At 37.2% G+C, this 15,509-nt stretch overlaps 1 protein-coding gene across 1 annotated transcript in view; it reads right to left on the bottom strand.

Moving 5' to 3' along the window:
• Window positions 1-367: 367 nt before the first annotated feature.
• The window catches only part of mtus2b (microtubule associated tumor suppressor candidate 2b), a 31,450-nt gene continuing 16,308 nt past the window's right edge, over window positions 368-15,509 (bottom strand). The window contains exons 5-14 of the mRNA XM_063017355.1: window positions 13,630-13,728; window positions 11,867-12,066; window positions 6,919-6,985; window positions 5,173-5,387; window positions 4,153-4,258; window positions 2,767-2,840; window positions 2,586-2,684; window positions 2,333-2,452; window positions 969-1,066; window positions 368-844 (exon numbers count right to left, since the gene is read on the bottom strand). Coding sequence (XP_062873425.1) covers window positions 637-844; window positions 969-1,066; window positions 2,333-2,452; window positions 2,586-2,684; window positions 2,767-2,840; window positions 4,153-4,258; window positions 5,173-5,387; window positions 6,919-6,985; window positions 11,867-12,066; window positions 13,630-13,728 — 1,286 coding nt within the window. The 3' untranslated portion in view covers window positions 368-636. The remainder of the gene's footprint in view (window positions 845-968; window positions 1,067-2,332; window positions 2,453-2,585; window positions 2,685-2,766; window positions 2,841-4,152; window positions 4,259-5,172; window positions 5,388-6,918; window positions 6,986-11,866; window positions 12,067-13,629; window positions 13,729-15,509) is intronic.

Below are 15,509 nucleotides of genomic sequence, written 5' to 3'. Positions count from 1 at the left end.
TTCTCTTAAATAAATAATTTTCTGCACATAAGCAGTTATCTCATTCAGAAATTCAAAATAAAATATTGACAAAATACTCATATATTACAAGTTACTGGAATAAGTTAAGAGAGAGAAATATCTTCTATAATTAATACTGATATGAGCAAAGTCTGAGGTACTGTCACCAAAGAGTCGAGGAGCCAATTTGCAATCTGCCAAACATGCCAGTAATAGTGAAATGTTTGTACTGTAATGCAAATTAGTTAAGTAGTGTCAAAAAGTTCATGTTTCAAAGCTGCCTGTCGATCGCATATGTCGAAGTCATTAGAAACTGGAGTGTTTACATTCGATTACACTGAAATTGTATGTATTTAATGTTCCTTTTCTTTATATATAATTATAATAACACAGACTGTATAGCACTGGGACAGATGTTTGAATCCAGACACTCTCTTCCTGAGCCACCTGATGTAATAAGCACCCATTTACAGTAATAGCTATTTCCAAACTCATGTCCAGAAAGTACAATTCCACCGCAGAAAGCACCTTAGGAGCCTGCTTGCACCTATTTCTGATAAAAGTGTGTGTTCTTGGGAGGCGGAGGTTGATGTTTGAAGAAAAAAAAGTGTAGGAAACAGGGACGTATGAGGGGCCTCATCTAGGAAAAGGTGGAAGATGGGATGGTGAGCCAGCGCCTGAGGAGGATCGATGAAGCGGTGATTGGTTGGGTGACATTCGTGGGCTCAACTCGCCAGTCTGCAGTCGCCAGAGCAGCTCCTCATTAGTGCGACTTAATCGCTTCTTCTCGTTACTCTCCTTTTCCACATATTCCTGCAGGTTAGCATTGTCTTCTGACAGTTGCCTGAGAGGATAAACAGAATTATAAACTATTATATTTATTATAATTTACAATTTATATACTTATAAACATAACTAAAATTATCCTTGAGCTAATATTTTTTCTAATTCGTAAGAGGTGTAAAAACCTGGACACTGCAAGGTTAAGGTCTATCCTGGCTTTAAGGTCCTCATTCTGCTGCTGTAGAACCTGAACTCGCTCCTCTAACATGACATTCTTCTGGGCCTGGTAAAAGAATACACAGTTAGCTTTTCATACATTCAGTCCTTTAGACATTGACATGTAAAGCCACTTGAATTGTGCACTAAGGCTTCAATTCACTAAGATCCCAAATAAAGTGCAAAATTGTACAGTCCCCTTCACAATTATTGGCACCCCTTGTAAAGGCGAGTTTCAAAGGTTACAAGAAATTCACATTTTAGTTACTTAGCTTAATCACAAACTCAAACAACCTTTAATTAGAGTAAATTTGTATTCAATCAAATTATTCTCCAGCCCACCCAAGGAGGATGTAGGTCCTTGCCGAGGCTGGTTCCTCTCGAGGTTTCTTCCTGTAATTTTAAAGGAGTTTTTCCTCACCACTGTTGCCCTTGGCTTGCTCAATTGGGTTGTCTGCTCTGTTGGTTCTAGATGCTGTAAAATTGCTTTGAGACAATGTCTATTGTAAAAATTGCTATACAAATCTATTTGACTTTACTTAACTTGACTGGGAAAAAATCTCCTATAAAAAAATCTCTAATCCCTCATTGAAAAATAACTGGTTTTTTTTACCAAAATCACATGTCACAAATATTAATACCCTTGCATTTAATACTTTGGACTTTTACTCTGCCATTTTATAAGGATAGAGAATACAGAGCAGGGACTAGCTCACCCCACATGTTTTATTGGGTTTAGATGAGGAGACTAAGATGGCTATGGCAGAAGCTTGATTTTCTGTTTAGTAAACCATTTTTGTGTTGATATGGACTGTTGTGTGTTGATATGGATGTTTTGGATCACTGCCCTGCTTGAAAATCTACTGATGATTAACTTCTAGTTTCTTGGCAGAGGCAGGCAGAATTTAATTTAAAATGTCAATTTTAACCTTTTTTTCAATAATTTAGATTTCTCCATAAGGATTTTTTTTACAAATCAAAGCATAAATATTGACAGCCTATTTCTGATATAGCCTGCACCTTAAAAAATAATAGAAAATCAAGTTTCTATCAATTTTCTGTTCCATACAATAACAGACAATAAAACAACATCTAATTTATGAAATGAATATTTTTTTTATAATGATAAGTGTTCATATAGGCAACCTATCAGGCATACGACTGTGATTTTGTATCTCACATAAATTCTGGTCTGCTACTTACTTCAAAACCTGTAGTTCAATTCCAAACTTCATACAATTTTACTCATTTAAAACAAAATCTAGTTTGTCTACAGACTCCATTTGTTATAGCCGTGCAATCTAATTCCCTTTCACCCTGTTTTTGCACTGACCAGTTTCTCCAGCTCGGATATCTTCACTTCTTGTTGGTGAATCTGCTGATTCTTCATTTCTACAACCTCTTTGAGACTCTTTAGATCCTCCTCTATGTGCTGATATGGGGCCAAAGCTTCCTGGATAAAAATAAGCACAAATATACATACACAACAATGTGTTAAATATGAAAACTACACATCACAGAAGACTTTTTAATACAATTATAATGTCACAGACAAGTCCTATATACGTATAAGTGAAGGTCAGTACCACAGTCTGTTCATCTGTACTTCTGCGTAGTGCCTCTTCAAATCGCTTAGCTCGATCTCGCAGACTGCGGTTCTGAAACGTCAGAGTGTCTACCTGATCCTGAACACACCACAACAATTATTATTACTACAGACATCTAAAAGAAAAGGTGAGGTAGTATATGTTATTTTCCTTTTTTTACCTGCAGTGACAGTCTAAGTTTCTCAAAATCTTCCTCCAGGGATTTCTTTTGCTGTTCATGTGCCATCTTTAAGTCTGCCAGAACAGCCACAAGTATTCAATTATTACGCTATTTTAATTATTATAATAAGGGTAAGTAACCCCTTTTATTTAATATTACTTACAATGCATATATTCATATTACATTTACACATATAATGCCTTTTAACTTTGCACTTAGAAATATCAACAAAATGTGTGTGTAAAGAAGGATATGCCTAAAATACACAAGTACTGTAATAGGAAAAAAAATATTTATCAACATTATTAAAAATGTCTTTATGCTAAGGTTACAAAACATACTGTATATCAGGTGTCAGGTACTAATTCTGCAAATAAAGAAAATGTAAACATTCTCATCCAAATTGCACATGCTTTTGCATCTGTCTTCCATAAAAAATGTATGGTGCGTCATAAAGCGTCATAAACACGCTTGTGCCAAACACGCTTGTGTCCCAGATTTTTTGAGTGTGTTGCAGTCAAATGGCAAATTAACAAATAGAATTGAAATAAAGCTTCAAGTAAATTAACAAATCTAAGATTTAAATGTCTGAACTTTTCTGAAAATTGGGTTTGTATTTCCCAAAAAAAAATTAAAAAAAATTGTGAAGATCCAGTAGATCGGAAGTACAATTTATATTTTTTAGTCATGTAATTTTGGAAGTTCTTCTGGAGAATTCTTATCGTACAATACACTGCAGCTGTTTCCTCATAAAAGTAGCATTTTTAGCAAATAGCCACAATTTCATTAATGGTGAATTTGGTACCAGGCACAGTGGTAAATTATGCTAGCCCACAACCTCTGGGATCCAGGGTTAAAATCCCTAGCAATGCTGTCGGACAATCTGGCGTCTACAAACAGACATGATTGGCTGTGTCTGAAGGGGGGATGGCCCTGTGATAGATTGGCTATGTATTTAGGGCGTTTTACTGCAATGCACCCAGTGATACTGGGAAAACCGGGACCAGAATAAAGCGGTGGTAAAACATAAAGATGAATAAATAAATGTATTTGGTAACAAAAAACTATTTACTATTTGTTATTCAGGAAATTGCAAAGCATTCAAGCTTTCTAGTGTTACCTGGTGTGGAATTCACATTTACACAGTTTATGCTTCTGTTTAAGAACCTGTCTCATTTATTCCACATTCCATATTACAGCTCATGATTTGTCTAACGATCTCATGGTCAGTCGCCACATACTTTTGATCGTACTGCATATGAGTTAAAGTTCTCGCTCATTACAGGCATTGAGTCTGGTATTTGGAAAAGTGACAACCTAAAGTGCTTAACTATGTCCGAAAAAACTTAGTTTGTAAATATAAATCAGGCTTTAGAAGGGACTCACTCTTGACCGTTCTAGCATGCTCGTCCAGTAGAGTGGCCAACGTGGCGTTATGAGCTGCCTCCATTTCCTGTATGGCAGCCTCATGGTTTTCACTCATTTCCTCCACCTGAAAGAGCACATAAATATGACACTTGACAAAAAATGAGGATTTGTAATGCTTGTCCGGCTGAAAAGCAGCGCTAAATTGTAAGGCGAGTCTCTCTCAGGGTGTATTGTAGGTGCTTGGGGGGATCGGATTTGAACATTTCCAAAAATTCTAAAGTTTTAAATGTATCAAAATTATTTTTAATATGCAAATTGAGTCAAACCAGATGGTTTATAATATCTAGACTTCTGTATCTTCCCCTCCACAGCGGAGGAGCTGAGCTCTGGTGAGCCTTTGACCCTTCCAACTTTACAGTCTGTCATTCTTGATGTATAAAAATGCTGATCTTGCTTACTTGACATTGATTTTGGATTAAGTAGGCAGACGGAAAAAATCTTAAGTGAGTTTAGTGGTGCAAATCCATTACTGGTTTACAGAGATGTAAAAAATAAAGGCTGATGATTCATCTGTTACCAAATTCTCAACAGAAAGGTGCGTGCATATGTGGTGTGCACCAAGAGAATAGTTTTAGCTTGAATAATTGACCCCTACAGATCCTTAGGTGGGTTCCAAATGGGTACAGATACTTGGAATGGGGTGGTCCACTTTGTTTTTGTCCAACCATCTGATCACTACAAGTAAAAAAGTCAGTGCTAATAAGCGAGGTACCATTTACAGGGGGTAAAGGCTTGATAAATAGTTTAATAGGTAAGAATAAGATGACGATCATATTCTAAAGCTTTTACAATCAACAGATCTGTGTTAGCACTCCCCACAAACATCATAAAAACCAAATCTTTTGGAAGACTGGTATTCAAAATATATGCATCTCAGTTCCTACTGTTAAAAATGTCAGAATTAGCCAGTAAAAATTTTAATAGCATTAGCTTGGAGGGGAAAGAATTTGTTAAATAACTGCTGTATTAGTTTCTGACCTGCTGTTGGTGCTGGGAGCGGAGCTGCTGTAGCTGATTGCTCTGCTGTTGCTGCAGACGTTCTGTTTCCTTCTGCTGCTCTTCTGTCAGTCTCTTCTCCAGATCCTGCAGATCCTTCTGCTGTTTCTCCTTAAGCTCCTTCAACTGCTGCTCAAAACTGCGCTCCAACTCGGCCTTCTCACCCAGCAGTTGCTTCCATCGACCCACACTGTCCACTGCACAAATTGATAGACATGGAGAGAGGGAAGTGGTAGCTTAGTGGTTAAGATACTGATCCAGTGATTGGAGAGTCGCTGGTTTAAGCACCAGCGCTAGGGTGACAATTTTGGGCTCCTGAGCAATGTTCTTAACTCTTAACTGCGTGCATTGTATTTAATCTCTGTTAATAAAAGTGTCAGCTAAATGCCATAAATGAAAGAAGTTAAAACAGTGAAATGTACAATAAGTTGAAGTCTAGTTACAGGGTTACAACTCAGTATGACCACGTCTAGCTACATCACCAGTGGGTTGATTTTCTGTATCAGTCTGCATAATTACAATGGTTAGCAGAATATATTAATTAAATCCAGATCAGTAAAACTAATAAATTCAACAACAAACTGCATGTCCTCTTTTTTTCTATTTATTTATGCATATTCTCCCATTTTTCTCCCAATTTAGTGTAGTCAATTTGTCTTCGGCTGCTGGGGGATCCCTGATTGCATTTGAGGAGGGTATATTGCTGCTCACGCCTCCTCCGACCTGCACGCAGCCCCAGCAGACCCCTTCTTTTCGCCCATGCAGTCTGCACAGACGCCTCTCTATCTGCTAATCAGGGTCCTTACACAGCGTTTGAAGACCCCACCCACATAGTCCAGCCATCCTGCCCTAGCAGACACGGTGGCCAATCAGTATCTGCTGCAGGCACTGCCAATTATGCCCGCTATGGCGCCCAGCCGGCCGGTGGCAATGGCGAGTTTCAAGCCGAGGAGTTCAAAATCTCGGAGCTCGTGTGCTAGCAAAATATCCCATTGCGCCATCTGGGAGCCGCATGTCCTCTTTTTAAAGAACACAGAGCAGCGTGTTTCACTTAAATTCATAAAAATATAATAATTGTTAGTATGGAACACTAGTAGCATTGTTAGTATGGAACACTCTGCCTTTACTGCATTGTACTTATAGTTAATGCCCAGTGCATTGTTTACTGGAAAGCCCAGTGGTGTATCATGGTTCCAGAGGATCTGGCTTTCAATCCTCACCTCTGTTTAATATATTTGAGGAATTACCAATTTTCTCTCTGTGTCAGCTTGGTTTTCTCTCAAGTCCCAAAAACATGCAGAGGGTTAATTTAATCATTTTAAATTTCCTCACAATGTCAGTAAATGTGTGAATATGTGTTGCTCCAGGATGGATTGGCACCCTGTCCAAGATGTATTCCTGCCTTGTTCACAGTTCATTTCAGGTAGTGCCAGAGTAGTGCTGAACTTGCAGTTCATACAAATGAATAAATGAATGAACACAGGTTACATATATTTGATTACCCTACATAATTTCTAAATTAATCTGTAATAATGTCTCGTGAAATCAACCCATACTACAATTTTGTTTAACATTTTAAAAACAGAGACAGTTTCCTGTGTAGCATATAGGTGTTTATTTTTTTTGTAATAGATGCTTGACATATTGGCAGCATGCTAGCATTTCTAATGCAGTACCTGATAAGGGAAAGTGAACAGGATGAGTCAGATCAGTCTCAGCACCACTTACCCACTTCATCTCTGATTCTGGAAAGCTCCAGGGACAACTCCCTCTCCTTCAACACACCATCCTCACTCTGCAATACACATGCATACGTCATGAACACAAAATAATTTTTATTTTGCTTTAAATAGAATAAGGGAATCACAAAAGTTTTATTGGACAAAGCACCAGGATGGAAAAACCTCTGGCTAAACAGATTTTTGAGATAGATGAAAATTTTAGAACAGACACCAATGTGTATATTATAATGTAAGCTTTGCAGGTAAGAAAACAATTAGGTCACAGTAAGTTCACAGTATTTCATACAGTTCAGTTTTAAGTTTTGTATAAAGTGAAACTGTCTTCTCCTTTTGGTAAGCAAAAGAACAAAACACACAATGCAGTGCTATTTATTTTAACTTGAAACCTTCATACTTCACCAATCTGCAAAAACAAAAAATGTCTCAACAACTCCGTACTGTTGCACACCTTGTGACTTGTTTGCAGGAATAATGGGATAAATGAACACCTGAAACACTTCATTGCTTGGTATCATCAGTGCCAAAATGTTGTGAGAATAAATAACAACATTACAAAGGGGTAAAAACTTTACTGTACCAACTTTTTTGGAATGTGTTGCAGGCCTGAAATTCAAGAATGGTTGTATATTAACACATTAAATTACGCTGACTAAAGAAAATATGAAATATCTTGGGTTCATACTGTCTGCAATGAAATAAAAGTCAAAGTAAATGTAAGAAACATTAATAATATACAAATTAATGATATACTGTAACATTTATTAGAGATATCTATTAGATCTAAGATGTAACATGTCCAGAGATATCTATTAGACGCACATTAGTATGTTTTAAGTCAACAGGTTTTCTGTTGTTTTTTCTTGACAAGGAAAAGCAAAAATTGTCTTAAAATGGTAATTAGATTTACGCTGCATATGAAGTAGACAGATTTGATTAAATATATTGGTTTTTTTAAGCATGGTTGTACATGCATTTCTCATTTAAGGAAAATCTTTACAGTTCTTTGTGATCAAACATCAGTGTGATTTGATATTTCCTTTTTTTAATTCTATATTGTTGAATTTGCTATTTCTAAGTGTGAGGTTAATCAATGTTCTCATCCAATCAGATCTCACCCATATATGCTGAGACTTGTAGTTCTCTGGGGAACACTATTCTCATGAGAATATTGTCTTGTACCTCACCTAATATCATTTCCTGTCAAGGAACATGTGTATCTTCCATTGTGGGGACCACTTCAAGGACACGACCCCTGTCTTTTACTCCATACATACATCCAGTCCCATAAAAGGATTACACCAGGGTCTGTCCACAATAATGAATCAATTACAATAAAGTGATGGCAGGGAATATGATTATGCTGCAGGTTTGTTGAAAAATGTATGACTTTATGTCTCTTTTTGTTTGAGTTCAATTTTGAATTCCATTAGAAAACATTTGGACTCATTTGGTTTGGTGTAGCTGTGTTTTTGGACTATAATTTTAATCACTTGTGTATCAAACCACATATTACATTTGCATACCCACAAGTATTTAAAATAGTACATATAAAATACCTCTGCTGATGAAATAATTAAATACACAGTATATTTACATTAGGGCTGGTCAATGTAACGATATATCCTATCTGACAACGTTTTTACAGATGGAGATCTTTCTATACTGTTTAGAGATTACAGATACAGTATATGGTCAATATAGTTTGGCTAAGACTCTTTCCTGTTTTAGCACATTAAGAGTCCTTGTGCATGGAGCAAGGTCTATAAAAATTATTTGACAAGGTTGATGTGGAGAAACTCCAGTGGCCCAAACAAAGCCCTGACCTCAACCGCAATAAATTAAATTGGTGATTACATTGGTGCGTGACCTTACATATAGTTTTGGAATAGGATGTCTAACAAGCTTACTGTCAGGTCTTCACAAACCTTTGGCTGTACTGTTTGCAATGTCACAGATTACACTACTGTTCTTAAAAAGACTAGACAAAACAGTTTTACAACTGCTTTACAATTTCTTTGTGAAAGAGATCAGGAAATGTGTTCCTAGTGCATAGAAACAATTTAAACAAGTTTTCAATTAAACCCCACACTTGATCTGTCATTTTTTTTTAAATGCCAAAACACAATAAGTAAAATGGAAACAGTGGTTTATATAAATAGAAAAAAATGTGTCATGAATGTCTCTAATTAAGACAAATAACATCTTAAAGATTAGTATGATGTGCATTATTCACAATTTTCATTAGATTACTATATTCTGATATGTATATACATACACATATGAGCCAAAACACTAGAACTTCCCCAAAAGTGTGCATGGGATGCCTATTTTATAACAACTGTTAAACAATATGTTGGGTTAATGGTGTTTAAATGTAGTACATGTCTTGAATGCAGCAGCTTTGGGCAGCATAAGTGACTTTGATAAGAACCAAGTCGTTATGGCCAGACAAAGCATTTATTAACTGGTGTACACTAAAATAAAAAGGTTTTGGCTATACTGTGTTGTGTAGCCCATAATAGTTATATAATTACAATATTGTATTAAGTACAGCAACAGAAAACAAACATGCTGGTCATAAAATAAAATCCATGAATTAAAAATACAGGGTTTCTTTTTACTCTAACCAGTTATATTTCTTTGATATTAGATTAATCGGGTACACAAGTACCAGACTTTTGGATTGTGCAGCTTTTAATTAGGTAACATTCAAAATTCTTCTGAAAAGTTCTATAAAAACTATAAGACTGACATATACAATACATGCCTAGTCAAAGATGATTTCTTTTTTATTTGAGTCATTGTAAAGACATACATCACAAATGTAAAACATTTTGTCTCTTTACAAAATCAGCAAAATTAAATCTGCTCTTTTTAATGAAAAAGAAATAATGTAAAAAAATCCAGTAATGATTAGTCGTGTACCAATGTGTAAATGGTTCATTACAATAACAGTATGCTGTTAGGAATAAGTTCTAGTAATAAAACAATATGCATTTGCTGTTTGAAGGTAAACATGGGGCGTGACTCTGGCCATAGACATGTTTTAAAGCCATCCACACAGACACACACACATAATTAAATTTCCACAGTCTAGGCTTCTACTCATTTAGTGCCAGATAACCTATAAATAGGAATGCATTAACCTTTGTTTTCATTTCTAATACAATAACATTTCTGAACCGTAACTGTCATTTTTAATCAAGTCTTTGCTAGCAACTTATAGAAAACGTTAGAACCATAATGGATATGCTTGGTCAAGTTTTGCCTGCCAATGAGACATATATTTGCAACATAAAATACAGTACATTAATAAATGGGATGGGGTAAATATGGCAAATCTGACACTACACTACACTTATCTTGTAAGCATTTGATACCAGTACCAGCCTATTATACTCAGCATCCCCTCGGTTAATTGCTATATAAAGCTAATACAACAAACACCAGTACACACAAACACATGTACACACACCCTACTTGAGAGTGCAGCTAAGGCTGCAAGTGCTCTACCCGTATCTTGTAAGCATCCAGACAGCAGAAAGGGGGTTGGGAGTCAGAGCAAGAGAATGTAGCCAGCTTGACCCATGCTAACACAGAGAATAAAAGAGAAAAGGTGGGGAGAGGGCAGCAGCAAGAGAAAGAGAAAGCAAACATCCTTACCTCATCCCTGGCATCATAGCACGGCAGCCACAGCAAGAGCTACAGGCAAACGCCTGGGTCTCAGGCTCTTCTACAACCCCCTGCCTCCCTCCCTCTAACCCTCTGTCACTTTTCTCTCACTCTCTCATTCATTCCTCTCTCACTCCATCATCCTCACTGTGTCTCATCCAGCACGGTGCACAAGGTCTCGTCAGTCTCTTGGACAAATCAAGCCCGAAGAGCGGAAGTGGATATAAAAGGGGGGAGGGATGAAGACATGGGAGGGTGTGATCGATAAATGGCTAGCTTAGCACCAAGCTCGGCCTGATTCAACAGGGTCCACGGGGAAATCAGACACATACAAGCCATCAATTAAAACACAATGGGAAAGCAACGAGGCTGGGCTCAGGATCACAATAGAATTAAAGAGTTATGTCATTCAACCACAGTTCACTAATTCTCAGAATTAAACTTGTCATTATACAAAACCGCTTCTATAAAATATATAATAAAATATAAAGTGAAAAGCAAACACATCCAGCAAAACATTAATGGAAATATTTGAAATTTAGTATAAGGCATCAGTGGTTAATAAATATTTCACAACACTCTTATTGTAGGAAAGAATAATCTAGTGTATGACTGATGAAGGGTGGCACGGTGGCGCAGTGGGTAGCACTGTTACCTCACAGTAAGACAGGCCTGGGTTCGATCTGTGTGGAGTTTGCATGTTCTCCCTGTGCCCGTGTGGGTTTCTTACAGGATGTCCAGTTTCCCCCCACAAATCCAAAGAAATGCAGTCAAGCCAATTTGAGCTACAAAAATAGCTGTTAAGTGTGTGTTTCTGGCATGTGATGAACTGGCAACCTCTCCAGGATGTTTCCTGCCTTTTGGCCAATAGATTAGACCCACTGCAACCCTGACCAGGACAAAGCAGTGGTAAAACAGACAATGAATGAATGAAAGAACAATATGAGGTAAGCAGAAGTGGAAAAGATCGTGAAAGTATACTGTTATTTTATATCTCAAGTTGTTGTTTATAAATATAACTAATTTTGAGCTACTAATTTCAGCATCATAAAAAAATTAAGAGCTTGGACCAATGCAACTGACATTTATAGTATTTGTTGTTTAATGTATTTACTCAAAAATCCTGGAACTTAGATTTTAGATATTAGATGCAATTTTTTACTTATTATCTGTAATGCATTTCTAATAGCACTTTATAACCATGCAGCACATGTCTCAGTGAGTGGTAAGATGAACACCAGTGTGTATCTGAAGGGTGTTACCTTTTTGCAGAAGTGCTGAGTGGTGATGGCCAGGACAACCGTACAGAGGGAGTTCTTTCCCAGTTGAGTCTGTAAGGAAATTATCTGCTTGGCCTGATCATCACAACGTTCTCTGAGCCGCTGAACCGCCAGGCGCTCACGCTCCGCATCTGCCCACTCCATCCGGCCACCAAGACGTGCCACGCATGACTTTTGACGTACTGACAAAGACAGACATACACATTTAGTAAATTTACTATAATCACAGTAATATTTACATGTACTGCATTTAGCGGATGCTTTAATCCAAAATGACTTACACTTCTGACTAAATATAATGTTAATAATTGGAGGTTAAGGACTTTGCTCAGGGGTCAAACAGTGGCAGCTTGGCAATGTTGTGGCTTGAACTTCTGATTAACAGTCCATTATTATAACCAACATTATAAACTAATACTGCATTATTAAAGCAATTACATTATTGATTGAATTTGCAGTGTAAAATATCACTTGATAATTGCTAACACAAAATATGTTTTTGCTTTTCTCTTACAGTTAGCATACATAGCATACAGATACAGCTACGGCTAGCATAACTTACTGATGTGCCACCTGAGCACTGCAAAATGAATAAATAACTATATAAAGGAACAAAATACCACAGAACTAGACAGCCAAATGAATTCTTGTAATAGGTATAATAATAAATGTAAGCACATTTTTATATTTACAATAAAAAATGATAGTTCATAAATATGACATTTACTTGTGTCAAATGTAATATGGTAGTTGGGAATATTGTTGACAAATGTGTCATATGTGTTAAGATAAATAGGGTTGAGATATGCAGCAGTAGGGTGGGACGTGTGTTGGGGTATGTGAGCATGAAATGTGGACATTGCTGGAGCAGGTAGGGACAAAGTAGGGACAACTTGACCTCACTGAACAGTTTCCCAAATGTATAAACGCTTTTTCATTACTGTCTGTGGCTGTTGGTGGGTGTGTGATATGACTAAACCAACACTGCTGTGCGTAAGCCTTACACACACGGCCAGGCACGCACTCACATACTCTCTCTCTCTCTCTCTCTCTTGAATACACACACTAATGATGATGTGATACACACAGATCAACTTGCAGTAATATGACCAAAGCAAATCAATAAAACTATGTCTTACACATACATCACTTCATAATATGACACACTCCTAAGCACGTTAGTACCTATTAAACTTGATGTCTGATTTGTATAGATTTTCTGTACAGTTGTTTTCTGTCTCATTTCTATGTTTTTTGTTAAATAACACAATCATTTATATGAATAATTGTTATTGTGTGTCCACAAATTTACACTTACAAAAAAACCACAAACCTAAACGACACGCAGAACAATTGCTTGTTGGATACTTTAAGGTTTTCATACACAACGTCACACACAAGCCTATAATTACCTTATGAACTGTTAAACAATGGCTGGAGTGACATGAAGCACACTGCTACTGAGCTTTAAGAAGTGGAAACAAATCCTACAGAGTGATCTTGGTTTGGTGGCTGTCAGGAGGACGAATAATAATTTGTTTATTATTTACCCACTGTACATGCAATATAGTGGATAATACTGTGTGCTAATAGTCACTTCTTCAAAAAAAAAAATTGCTATGATAACCCAGTCAGCTATGCAGTGAGTAATGAGATATCAACTGTGTGGCTGGGAGTGGTAATCATAATACTGCATGCAAGCACACAAATATCTACACACACTCACACTTGAATAATATACTCACCAGGGGACTGAGGTTTGGGCGAGACCACTGCAAATCTCTTAGGAGAGGAAAGAGGAGGTTGAGTGACATTTCCATCTCTCTGGAGCTCCTTTCTAGATGCTAGAACAGAAAAACATTAACACACTACTCAGCTACTGATGCTGTATATATCTCTTTGACTTCCATGTGTTCATCTGAAGCAACTAACAGTTGAGCTGATAATTTAAGGGTTAAATGCATGCATCAAGGATCCAACAAAGGTAGTTCGATAAATCCAAATTTATTGGCCCTGTGCCTTTTCAACTGGGCCACAGCTTTCCAGATTTGCCCAAAATTGGTCCAATTCCACCAGAAAAAAATACAAGGCACAAGGCAGGTATACCCTGGACAGGACACCAATCCATTGCAGGGCTTCAGTGATTTCTATTTTAATAAGTAATGCTGATTTTGCGGTTACAATACATTACTGTTTCTAGCTATAAGTGGCATAAGCAGAGTCACCATAGGGCCCCATTAGAATGCAGGGTTTTACCCTGTTCATTTTAAAAGGGATGGTGAGTCCATGGTAGATTTGTCCTCCCAAAAAAGGTTAAATCTTTAGCGACTTGGTAGACTTTAATAGCTGCACCAACAAGTGCTTTTTTACTTTTATTTAAGTTAATCTCTTCTGTCTTTTTTTTCTTTTGTCAGTACCAGGCAATGTGTCATTTTTTTTTATTTGTAGTAACTCTCATTTTGTAATAATAATAAATTTGATAGAAAACACACCTGTCCGAGTCAAAGTGCACTTAGGTATAGGTTGGAAATACACTCCCCAGTCAGGTCTCCAGTCAATTGCAGGATATTAAACATTCACTTAATTATTTAAACTTGGTTTAATACCCCTATTACATTGTACTTTGCTGTACTTATGACGCTAGAACACTAAGTCACCACTAGATGGAGCAGTTGTACTAAACTATTTAAATCAAATGCAAGCATTTCAGCAACCGTACTGTAAAGTCTATGTTCTTGCTTATTTCACCACCAGATGGCGCTGAGTAGCTTTCCACACCCGTTTAGGGGACAGTTGGGGATTCCGGCGTCAAACCAAGCACAGGCAAGGACGGATTAAGGATAGTCTGGGCCCCTTGGCAAAGAGTTGCCCAGGACCCCCCCCCCCCCACCCCGCGCCCCCCCCCCCTCTCCAAAAACATAAATAAATTAATACATTAAACAACCTATCAATAACTAACCCTAACACAAGAATCTATTTTATATAAGTTTCTTTCTACTCTTCTTTCTTGCAAAGTCATCCACTAATTCATCAAAATTAAGCTGTCTGACCAAATCTGATTCAATGGCCAGAAGTGACAGTGAGTTCAGGCGGTTTTGGCGCATCCTAATCCTGAGTTCATTCTTAATACGAGCCAGTTTTGAGAATGAACACTCCCCTTCACAATTTGTGATAGGCACAGTCAAAAAAAGTCTAAGTGCTATGTAGACATTTGGAAAGGTTGACTGTAAATTCAAATTTATCATGGTTTTGAGCATTTTACTAGGACATTTTTCTTTTTCTGTTATGAATGATTTGTATTGTATCAATTCATCTGCCAGGCTCATGTTCAGAGCTGAAGGATATGCTGCAGCGAGTGAGTTAGCCGTTTAAAGTAAGCTCACTGTTGGACATATTGTCAGGCATGAAAAGAACATCAAATAGCTCAGTTAAGTGTGTGTATGCATTCAAACGGTGGTTGAGACAGGACACAAGTTTGTCAATGACAACATTGAAATGCTACACCTGGCTCTGCACTATCATCAGACATAATTTTGTGTTTCTTTGTACGCTGGAGGTCATGCCTGTACTCTTGGGAGACAGCAGTGGTGACATTTAAAGCTGCCCCTTCAAACACCTCAAAGTT

This window comes from Trichomycterus rosablanca, chromosome 20, assembly GCF_030014385.1.
Source record: "Trichomycterus rosablanca isolate fTriRos1 chromosome 20, fTriRos1.hap1, whole genome shotgun sequence".
Lineage (NCBI taxonomy): Eukaryota > Metazoa > Chordata > Actinopteri > Siluriformes > Trichomycteridae > Trichomycterus > Trichomycterus rosablanca.
Note: the sequence above shows the minus strand (reverse complement) of the source record. Positions and strands in the feature narration are given on the sequence as shown.